Source organism: Apteryx rowi, unplaced genomic scaffold, assembly GCF_003343035.1.
Source record: "Apteryx rowi isolate R43461 unplaced genomic scaffold, aptRow1 scaffold_354, whole genome shotgun sequence".
In the NCBI taxonomy this organism is placed as follows: domain Eukaryota; kingdom Metazoa; phylum Chordata; class Aves; order Apterygiformes; family Apterygidae; genus Apteryx; species Apteryx rowi.
Genome location: NW_020450019.1, coordinates 917,845 through 928,193, shown reverse-complemented (window position 1 = coordinate 928,193; position 10,349 = coordinate 917,845). Strand labels below are relative to the sequence as shown.

Below are 10,349 nucleotides of genomic sequence, written 5' to 3'. Positions count from 1 at the left end.
GCGCAAGCAGGCTCCGGCGCTTTCTAGGAATCGGCGCTTGCCCAAGCCGCGCCGCGGGAGGAAGCTGCCGCCCCCGTGCCGCGGGGCGCCGGGCCGGCCTTGGCGTGGCAGCTGCCGGGCTCCACTCGCCTCAGCCGCCGCGGCTGCGTGTGCCCGGGATCCAGCGGGAATGCAAGCAGCCCAGACTCCGGAGCAAAAATAGACTTTATTTGCATTTTTATTCTGTATAAAAAATACCACGTGTCGATCTGGGGCTAACCCAGCTGCAGTAATAAATAGCAGTACAAAACACACCGTGACGGAGCCGCTGCCGCGCAGGCCCAGGAGTGCGGGGCCAGGACTGCGCCGGGAGTGGGGAGACACCTTCCCGGCCCCAGAGCCGCGTGCGAATAAGTTAAACTGCAATAAATACCGCGAGTTCGGCTCCGGAGGGGGCCGGCGAAGCAACTCCGCGGCTCCCCGGGAAAAGCCCCTTCCCGCAGGTGGCTGCGGCGCCGGCAGCGGGGCCGGAGCCCGGGGGCGCCTCCTGCCTCCCCTCCCACCCACTCACCCCATACCTAATGGTTAATAAATATTAATTAATGTAAATACGCATATAGAAATAACAGCCGTCAAATTGCTCCCTGCCGCGCTGTAACCCGGGCAGGGAGACGCTGCTCTGAAGCATCCTCCTCCGCGGGCGACGGCGGTTTCCCCCGGGGCGCTGGGGCAGGCGGCACCCGGCGCGGCGGGGGGAAGCGCCCGGCCGGCCGCGGCCCCCCAACCTCCTAGCAGAGATACGCTTTTGTTTAAATATTAAACAAGGCTGACGCTGCGCGCAGGCACCCCGCCGTGCGCGGACGCCCCCCGCTCGCCGGCACCCCAGGCCGTGTTAAATAGCGATAAATATTAAATAAGCGGAAAAAGCGGGTGGCGCCGGGGCGGGGGCGGCGGGAGGGGGCTTGYGGGCAGCCCGGCTCTGCGCCACGGGCGTCAGTGCCGGGCCAGGTGCCGCAGTGCCCGGTACGCCGTCTCCAGGAACCGCTGGAAGTCGGCCAGGATGAAGAAACTGCCGACCTGGTGGTGGAAGAGGGAGGAGAAGACGGGGAGGGCGCCGCGGCTCTCGGCGGGGTACGTCACTGTGGTCAGGCCCAGGTCCTCCATCTAGAGCCGGGCAGGGGGACATGTCAGAGGTGTCCGGGGAGCTGGCGTGAGCCCCGGCACCCCTCTGCCTCTGCCTGGGGATGCGGTGGACCCGTGGTGCCACCCGGGATGGAGAGCCCCGTGTCCTCCCCATGCTGCCCCCAAGGGTGCAGAGCCCCATGTCCTCCCCATGGTGCCACCCAGGATGGAGAGCCCCATGTCCTCCCCGTGGTGCCACCCAGGGGTGCAGAACCCCCTGTCCCCACCGTCCCTCCTCACCTGCTGCTGGATGTTGGAGGAGAGGTTGGCGGCATCGAGCTGCAGCTGCTCCACGAGGTCGGCATGGGTGGGCAGCAGCTCCCGGACGGAGGCCAGGGAGCTGTGGTAGCTCTGGAGCTCCTGGCACAGCCGGCTGAAGCAGGCTTCCTGCGGGGGACATGGCAGGGGTCGGTGGGGCCCGGCCGCGACCGGCGCTGCGTTCGGCTTGGGGCAGCCGGATGCAGCAGCGGAGCCGGCCGGGCAGGGCTGAGACCGGCCAGCTCGTGACGCAGTTGGGCCCCCGCCGCGCACTCACCGCCTGGAAGCTCCGGCTGTGGCACTGCTCCAGGGGGCTCTGGGCGATGCCCAGGTGCTGCCGCACCAGCAGCAGCTCTTCCTCCTTGCACAGCTGGAAGGTGTCGCACTGCGGCCGAGGAGGGGACGGCGTCAGGGCGGCCGGAGCCGCGCGGGACCCCCGAGCACCCCGGCACCCGCAGGACCCGCGTCCCCCCCCCCACCCGCTCCGCAGCCCTCCCCTGCCAGATAAGAGCGGGGAGGGGAAGGTCACCTTATCTGTGACCCCATGGCGCCGGGCCCCGGTGTCCCTCCCGGCAGCGCGTGGGAGACCCCCAACCCGCGGCACGGCACGGCGCCCGCACTCACCATGGCGCGCTGCAGCGCGGCCACATCCCCCTTGATCTTGCGGGTGAACTCGAGGCTCTTGCGCAGGAAGAGCTGGAAGTCCTGGTCGCCGGAGAACTCGGGCAGGGGCATCCCGCGCAGCGCCGGGCACAGCGCCGCGCCCAGCACCACCGCCAGCACCGCTGCGGGCACAGCCGGCGGCTCAGCACCTCCCCCAGGGCGGCAGCCAGCGCCCGAGGGAAGGGGCAGAGGTGCCCCCGGGAGGAGGGCGAGCGACTGCAGCGTCCCCGCAGCCTGCCGGTGCCGGGGCGGGCACAGCCCCGCGGGGCCCACGGGGCGCTGGGCTGGGCGCTGGGGTGCTCTGGGTGCTGGGGGGCTTGGGGTGCTCTGGGCGCTGGGGTGTTCAGGGTGCTGGGGTGCTCTGGGTGCTCTAGGCACTGGGGTGCTTGGGGTGATGGGGTGCTGCAGGTGCTCTGGGTGCTGGGGTGCTTGGGCTGCTCTGCATCCTGGGGTGCTCTGGGTGCTGTGTGCAGGGTGCTCGGGGTGCTGGGGTGCTCTGGGTCCTGGGTGCAGGGTGCTCTGGGTGGGGTGCTCTGGGTCCTGGGGTGCTCTGGGTGCTCTTGGTGGTGGGTGCAGGGTGCTCGGGGTGCTGGGGTGCTCTGGATCCTGGGGTGCTCTGGGTGCTTGGTAGAGGGTGCTCAGGGTACTGGGCTGCTCTAGGTCCAGGGTGCAGGGTGCTCTGTGTGCTGGGAGCAGGGTGCTCTGAGTCCTGGGGTGCTCTGGGTGCTGGGAGCAGGGTGCTCTGGGTGCTGGGAGCAGGGTGCTGGGGCGGTGGGTGCAGGGCGCCGGGGATACTCACGGGTGAGGGAGCACATGGCGGCGCGCGTCTCAGCGTCCCGTCCTCTCCGCAGGCGCCGCCGGCCCCGGCGCAGCTCGCTCCTGCCCTGGCTCTGCGCGGCCTCATCGATTAGGGCATTTTATAGACGCGCTGGGGATTCACACCGATGTGGCAACAGCGCTGATTGCCTCATTGTCTTAATCACCGATATGCAAATCACGGGCGCTGGACGCTCCCCACCACTGGCCCATGCCGCGCTCGGGCACTTTCCTGGCGCCCACAGACCGGGTGCCCCTCCGTGCCACGGGCACCCGCCGGCAGAGCCCGGGCRCTCCGGGCTGCGCTCCGGGCCGGTGCTTGGTGACTGATTAACCTGCTCCCGGCGTCGCCGGCCCGCGGGAGCTGGAGGGGAGCCGGCAGCTTTGCGCAGCCTCGTCGCCTGCCTCGTGCAGCCCCTGCCCATGTGGCCACCGCTCCGGCTCCCCTGGGCGCCCCAGCCCCTCGCCCCGGCATCAGGGCGGGTGCTGCCTTCGCAGCGGTGAGACCCCGGCRACGGTCCCTGCAGCCCGGCCCCCGCGTGCAGCGCCCAGCACCGGCACTGGCTGCATCCCAGCCCGCGCCCGCGCTCGCCCTGCAAGGGGCCGTCCCCGCTGGCCCTTCGCGGAAGCGGCTGCCAGGGAAGCCCCGGGAGCCGCAGTCCGGAGCGAGCCCAGCTGCTCCCTGCTCTCGGGCTGCCCCGGGGCTCTGACGTGGGATTTTGGCTCCGGCCAGGTCCCACAAGTGCTTCCAGGATTATTTGCTGTCTCGGTGCCAGGTGAGCCGGCTGCTGCCCTGCACAGGCCAGCCAGGACACGGGGAGGCACCGGCTCTGCGGTAGCCCCAGACCCGGGAAAGGGGCTGGTGGGATCCCAGCAGGATTGACCCGGGGTGTGGGGGGAACCTCACTCCTGCGCCACCAACCCCCCGCAGGGCCCTCGGTCACATCACTTCCCTCCCACAGGCCACACGGGATGGGAAGCCCCAGCCTCACGCGTCACAGCCCTCGCTGCCCGCACTGGGCCGGGCCGGCTCGCGGGCCACGCTGCCGCCATGCAGCCCCCGGACCGCTCCCGAGTCCCTGGAGCCGCTCCGGCCTCCGGCTGGGTGAAAGGAAACACCTGGAAAGGCGCAGCCCAGCTGTGAGCACCACCTGGGGCCTCGCCCAGCATGAGACAGGTGTTAACGCTGAAACCTAATGATGACTTTCCTCTCCCAGGACCTGGAAGTACTATGCGCCCTGCCCTCAGGCTGTGCGAAAGGACTGCAGCAGTGGCGCCTGTTTGTGGGATTTCTTGGGAGAATTTTTTCCTCTCTGGCTCTGCCTTTGCCCTCCCCGGAGCCAGGGGCAGGCAGGGCCCAGCCGGACCAGGGTGGCCGTGGAAGGGATCCGCACGATCTGCTGGGGCGCTCCTGGCATCGCGCTTTTCCCCAGAGCTGAGCAGAGCTGCCATCTCAGCAGGTTGGTGCTTTCAGGAATTGGGGCCAGGGCAGGGGAGGGAGAGGGGTGAATCAGTGCCGAGCGGAGCCAAAAGCCCATGTTGGCTTTCCGAGGAAGGAAGTGGTGTCCGAACCCGAAACGTGTGGGTGGCGAGGCGTGGGTGGGAGCGCTGGGCCAGCACAATTCGCCCCCGGGGCCGGAGCTGCCAGGGCCCGGCGGCGGGGGCTGCCCCGGACACCCGCCCCGCTGCGGTTGTGCCTCGTGGCCGCCCTTCCTCTCCGCGGCTTCGCCCCAGGGATCCTCCTGCTCCTCCGTGAGGAAGCTGCTGTTTCCGGGATGTCCCTAGCGCCAGATCCGGCGGCTACGTCGGGCCAGGGCTGTCCCCTTCCCTGCTCCGTCCCAGCTGGGAGGGTACGAGCCGTATCCATCACGCTGGGGCTGTCCTGCTCCTGACCCATGTGACCCTTGGCTGCCGGCCCAACTTGGGAGCGCTGGGAGATTCCCAGATTTCCCCAGAGGATGAGGCCAGCTGGGCCCAGATGCCAGCGGGACCCTGTCGTGGTGCTGCATGTCCCCCCCCATCCCCATCGCTCCCCCGAGGGGCACAGAGGCCCCCAGCACGGCAGGGCTGGGTCCGGCACACGAGCATGAACCCCTTGGAGGGATGGGGCAGGTCCTGGGGGTCCCTCGCCCCCTGCGCCAGCGGCTGTGGGGCTGGGAGGGCCGTGGGGCACCAGGAGGGACCTGCCCGGAGCAGCCCCGGCGTCTTTCCCGGCAGGCCGGGAGGGGGACGTGGGGCTCGGCCCCTTCCCGCGCAGGGGGAATGCGCGCTGCTGCGTACACAGCTGCCTGTTCAAGCTGCTAATCCTGGTAATTCCTGCCCTGGCCTTTGTTTGCAGCCGCAGAACAAAGCGGCTTTTGGGAAACGGGATCCCGGCGGTTGGTGTCCCAGCACCAGCCCTCGGCTCAGCCCTGGGGCTGCACGTGGTCGCGGGCCGATGCTGCTGGGTCCCCGTCCCTGTCCCCCCCTCCCAGGGCCTGTCCCAGCACAGCCGGGATGTGTCCACGGGCCGCTCCGGGGCGGGAGCTGCAGCCCCGGGGAATCGGATCCCACTGGGCCCAGCCCTGCCTTGGCCACAGGGCGAGGGGAGGAGGGCAAAGAGGGGGAAATCAGGGCTCCAGCAGAGCTCCGGGTTCCCCCCTGCAGCCCAAAGCTGCTCTTCCAGGCCTCCGCGGCTCTGGCCGGCCCCACGCTCACTCACAGATGCGACAACAAACCCACACCGGAACAGGGCAGGCTGGTGTTTTTTCCAACTTTTATTTTAAAAGTCATAATTGAAGCTTTAACAAAGTCTGACCCCATTATTGTGAGAGCCGGGGGCGGCTGCAGTCCCCGTGGAGCCCTACTGCCGACCCCCGCCCACCCCAGCCCCGCTTCCCGTGGAGCTCCCAGTTCATGGGCCCTCGCGTGCCTCCGCGTGGGGCTCAGCAACGACTTCGACCACGAGCAACCTTAAAAGAACGTTTGTTTACTGGGGAAGGGGGTTCCCTCCGTGGGCGGCGAGGGCGACGGGGGAGCAGGGCCTGTGGCTGTGGGCCCAGGGAACCCACGTGTCCCCCTCCCCCGGTACAGACATGCAGGTATTTATAAAAGAAAGGCAGATCGGGGCCCGGGGCCATGGGAGGCAGCTCCGCTCAGACAGCATCTTCCCTAGGGACAAATAAAAAAAGTACAGCCAGGCCAGAGGGTCACGGGAAACCGTCATCATCATCCTCCGCCATCTCCTTCGCAAACTCCAGGTCCTGCTGCTCACGCTCCCGGCGCTCCTGGAAAGCAAAGGCAGAAGTTGGTGGCAAGCGGGGACAGGATCCAGGTCCTTCCACTGGCCTTGGTGACTGCTGGGCCACGCTACGAGCGAGCCTTCTGCCAGCACGCGGCCAGCTGAGCCAGAGGGCAACAGAGGCACAGATGAGATCTCACCTCTGCAGATTCCAAGTCCTTGTTGTAAGATTTGGGTGGGAACCTCATGGCCTGGAAAAACAAGGGAGACAAGAAGCTGTGAGCAGAGAGAGGCCTCGACTCTGCCCCGCTGTCCCCTTCTGCCAGTCAGAAAACCACCGCGTTCCAGCCAGCTCTGTCCCAGCCTTAGCTGGAACTACTTTCTCTGAACCCGGGAAGGCAACGAGATGCCCCGGCTGGTTCTGTGATGGAGACCTGTTCCCCCCAGCTCTGCAGTGGAGCCCTGAACATGCCTGCAGCTTTCCAGTGCGGCCCAGCGCGATTCCTCACTCGACAGGGCAATCCCAGTGGCGTGTGCTGTCCCAGCGCATTGGCCGGGGACCAGCGCGAGGTGCCCACACCGCTGCGCTCACCTTGACGGACATGTTGTGGATGTCGAGGCAGAAAGAGATGCGCTGGTGAAACGCCAGCTGGGGCTCCCGGGTCGAGTAGATGTCGATCATTTCTTTTGACTGGACATAGCCCTTCTCGTGGTTAATGCTGGCCTCGATCACGCCGTCCCGGATGGCCTGCAAGCCGGAGGGCATGTGATCAGAGCACCCGCTGTCTCCAAGGGCTGAGGCAGCAATTTAGAGCGAAAGGAGTTGGCTGCTGCGACAGGAGCGCTGGGCTCGGGACGCAGCGCACAGAGACGGGACGCGGTGACCTAACCGTCCCCAGGAAGGGAGCGCTGCAGAGATGGGGCGGAAGCAGCCTGGCAGCAGCGCGAGGCCGGCTGCGAGAACCAGGAGCTGCAGGCAGGCATCGGGACCCAGAAGTCGTACGAGATTTCACCCGCAGCTACCTTGGCAACGATGAACTCCGCATCCTCTGGGCTGTCCAGCTGCAGCTTCTGGGCAATGTCAGCCAGGGAAATGCGAGAGTAGGAGAGGCTGATCATACGGACACCTGAGAGGAGGACAACAAGAGCTGAGCCCTCTCTTGCCAGGCAGCCACGGTCCCAGGTGCACAAGGTGACACCCAGCTGCCTGCCAAGCCCGCGGCACCAGCCGTGACACAGCCCCCAAACACCACAGCGGTGACCTCCTACCCGTCTTGATGACGTTGTGCCTCAAGCGAATGATCAGGGTGTAGGTGCCGTCGGCCTGGAACTTGTCCCCAAACTGATCGAGGACCTGGTTGAACTTGGCCAGGTTCCCAGTCCTGACGGCTGGAGCAGGCAGATGAGGGAGGAGAGAATGTGTAAATAGGGGAAGGATCTAAGGCCGAGGTGCCGGAGGGGAACGCGAGGCGGGGGCCTGGCTCCCAGGCCTGCCATCCATCCCTCTTATGGGCTGAGAGGAGGGCCCAGGTGTCCTGCGCCCAGGTGTCCTGCACCCAGCTGCTCAACAGCCTTTCAGGGACTGCGGACTCGCGCTTCAGACTGGCTCCAAGAGGAGTCTGGAAGCTGGGTCCCTTTGAGGCAAGAGGAGAGAAACCCCCATTGCTCACCCCCCTACTCCCCCTCCACGGCTTCCCGCTTCCTTGAAGCGCAGGACGTTGTGCCAAGATGCGGCAGCGCTGCGGCTCCGCGAGGAACCGAGCGTGGGCAGGAACGGCCCATCATACCCTGAGTCAGGAGGAAGTAGGGCATGAGCGACCGCTTGAGAGAGGGTTGTCTGAACTGGAGCCTGTCCGGGATCTCCCCTAGCAGCAGTTCCACCACGATGAGCAGCTTGTGCACCTGAAGCAGAAAGAGATTGTGAGTCCCGGAGAGCTCAGGATGGGGCTAAACCCCGGAGACAGTGTCCGGCAAGGTGGTGAGACCTGCCCTGCCACAGCCCCGACCCAGAGCCAACGAGGAACCGACACCCCCATGCGTTCGCGCGCCCCCCGTGCTCGCTCACCGTCTGTTTGAAGCCAACAGCCGTGTGCTGCGGTGCCTTCCGCAGGGCGTTCGTCATGGTCCTCCGTGCCTCCGAATACTCCAGTTGAATGGCCTTGATGCGCCCTGGGAGAGGGAGAGGGTTCACACGGGGCAGGAGGCATTTGGAAAAGCCACTGAGCGAGTCCAATTGGACCCACCTGGCCAGGGCTTCAAATCCGGACTTGAAGATCCAACGCCCACTGCTCAAACAGATTCTCTGGGGCACTAGAGACCCAAATTTCGCATGCACCCCGAGCTGCCAGTGGCGTGCGGGACCCCCCGCGTCTCACCTGTGTAATAGAGGTACCGTGCCCACTCGTTGTTGTTGGCCTGCTCGGGAAACACAGACTTGGAGACGAGCTTTTCTGCTTGGTCGTAGAGGTTGTAGTGAAGGTAGTTCCTCAGCAGCAGGTTCAGGAGCGTGGCCTGCCCATCTGCGTCGTGGCGCAGCGTGGCTGTCCGCAGCCGGGCATGCAGGAAGCTTCAGCGCAGGGAAGGGAAAGCGCGTGTCAGGCAGGGAAAGGGAAGCAGCAGCCCGGCTCACCTGGACTCGCAGAGCCAAGCTCGGGGAGCGCCTGTGCACGGGACCACCGTGGAGGGCCAACCCTACCTCCTGACCACATCAAGTTTATTCAGGAACTCATAGATGCGCGAGTGGTAATAGTAACATTTAGCCACCACCAGGTCAAGGGCGCGGCGGTTCTGGGAACTGATCTTCTGCATCAGGTCGTCAGACACTTTCTGGGCCTGCAGGAGGGGAACAGAGGTCAGAAGAGATGAGCTGCTGCCTAGGAAGAGTTGGGAGACAGACGGGGATGTGGGACTGCCCTCGGCCGAGAGCCGCAGCGGTGAGGGCTAACCCTGGAGGCTGCCTCCTGGCAGAGCCCTCCAAATGCAGCTGAGGCAAGGGGGAAACCGTGGGGCGAGGAGGCCACCGGGCTCTCCAGTCCCAGGTCCTGGCCTGGTGCAGGAGTGCACCGTGAAGAGCTCGGGTTTAGAGCGGGCAGCAAGGCGAATCTCACCTCTGGGTATCGCTTGCTGTTCATCAGGTAGATTACAAGGAGCAGCTGGAGGTAGGTCTCCACCTCTGGCAAGAGAGGGGCTGAGGCCGCCTTCCCCGTCCGCGGGCGAAACTGCAGCTCTGCTTCTGTGTCCATGGACTGCGGAGAGAGACGCGCTGGGCCCTGGGCTCGACCCGCCACCGGCCTCCCCGGCCAGCGCTCCCTGTGCCTCCGCCGGCGGGAAGCGCCTCAGGGGCTGTGTGTCTCAGATGTCCCCAAGCCCTTGCTGCTCCCGACGCCCTCCTGCCCCGCAGCAGCGCCCCAGACGCTCCTTCCTGCAGCCCCTCCGCAGCTGGTCGCCTCCCCCCATCCCCTGCAGCCTCACCTCCTCCAGGAAGCTGAGGAGAAAGTCCCGCGTGGTGCTGTTGGAGGTGAAGAAGCCGTTGATGGCCTTGTGGAGCACGTTGGAGTTGAGTCGGCGGGAGGTGGAGGGTAGAGCCCGCAAGGCACGCAGGACGTAGCGTGGCTCCTTCCCCGACACCGCCTTCTCGAGCTGCTTCACGTGCTCTTTGATATCTGTAGGAGCAGAGGGGATGTGGCGTTAGCGCGCTGTCTCCCAGAGCAAAGCCGGATACCAGGATCACACCAGGTAAGAGGGTTGCTCCATCCTGCCACTGCTGGGTCCTTCTGTCTCTACTCTTTGGATACACTTTCAGGAGAGACCTCGGCTGTGCAGCCTCTGTGTCCCGAGTGACCTGGTCTGACCCTGTGGCTGACTCTGCTCTGAGCAGGAGGCTGGACCGGACACCTCCAGAGGCCCCTTCCCACCTGAATTATCCCTTGATCCATGGGCTCCAACCCCCTTCGTAGCCCCCCCGCCAGGCACCCACCACAGCTTTCCCCAGCTTCCCCTGCTGTTGTCTGTCTCTTGCTGCAGCCCCTCACAAGGATCCCCCAGAGATCCTCCCTAGCTCCCTTTCCCTTAGAAGGATCCCCCTTATTCCCCACAGCTCCCTTCCCCCCATAGTACCCCCCCGAGCTTCTCTCCCCCATATGCTCCCTGCCCCACCTTCCTTCCCCCACAGGCAGCCCCGTGCAATGCTCCCCTACACGGATTTCCCCCCCCAGGAACTCCCTAAAGCTCC

At 66.1% G+C, this 10,349-nt stretch overlaps 2 protein-coding genes across 2 annotated transcripts; both read right to left on the bottom strand.

The window, feature by feature from the left end:
* Positions 1 to 972: 972 nt before the first annotated feature.
* CSF3 (colony stimulating factor 3) lies at positions 973 to 2,897 on the bottom strand. The gene is made up of 5 exons (XM_026072945.1): positions 2,882 to 2,897; positions 2,044 to 2,204; positions 1,697 to 1,804; positions 1,402 to 1,548; positions 973 to 1,143 (listed from the first exon to the last, which is right to left on the bottom strand). The coding sequence occupies exons 1-5, from the start codon at positions 2,895 to 2,897 to the stop codon at positions 973 to 975; spliced, it is 603 nt and encodes a 200-aa protein (XP_025928730.1).
* Positions 2,898 to 5,636: 2,739 nt separating this feature from the next.
* On the bottom strand, positions 5,637 to 9,786 carry PSMD3 (proteasome 26S subunit, non-ATPase 3). The gene is made up of 11 exons (XM_026072967.1): positions 9,590 to 9,786; positions 9,226 to 9,363; positions 8,814 to 8,950; positions 8,494 to 8,684; positions 8,184 to 8,287; positions 7,906 to 8,020; positions 7,388 to 7,507; positions 7,142 to 7,245; positions 6,711 to 6,866; positions 6,319 to 6,369; positions 5,637 to 6,164 (listed from the first exon to the last, which is right to left on the bottom strand). The coding sequence occupies exons 2-11, from the start codon at positions 9,358 to 9,360 to the stop codon at positions 6,087 to 6,089; spliced, it is 1,191 nt and encodes a 396-aa protein (XP_025928752.1). The 5' UTR covers positions 9,361 to 9,363; positions 9,590 to 9,786; the 3' UTR covers positions 5,637 to 6,086.
* Positions 9,787 to 10,349: the final 563 nt, after the last annotated feature.

Excerpts from the sequence above, each read along its gene's own strand:
- CSF3 (XM_026072945.1), bottom strand. Across the intron at positions 1,549-1,696 it reads ACAGCCGGAGCTTCCAGGCG|GAAGCCTGCTTCAGCCGGCT; the intron begins GTGAGTGCGCGG and ends TGTCCCCCGCAG. Across the intron at positions 1,144-1,401 it reads CCTCCAACATCCAGCAGCAG|ATGGAGGACCTGGGCCTGAC; the intron begins GTGAGGAGGGAC and ends GCCCGGCTCTAG.
- PSMD3 (XM_026072967.1), bottom strand. The coding sequence starts at position 9,360 with ATGGACACAGAAGCAGAGCTGCAGTTTCGCCCGCGGACGGGGAAGGCG. Across the intron at positions 8,288-8,493 it reads ACGGTACCTCTATTACACAG|GGCGCATCAAGGCCATTCAA; the intron begins GTGAGACGCGGG and ends TCCCTCTCCCAG. Across the intron at positions 6,370-6,710 it reads TCCACAACATGTCCGTCAAG|GCCATGAGGTTCCCACCCAA; the intron begins GTGAGCGCAGCG and ends TTGTTTTTCCAG.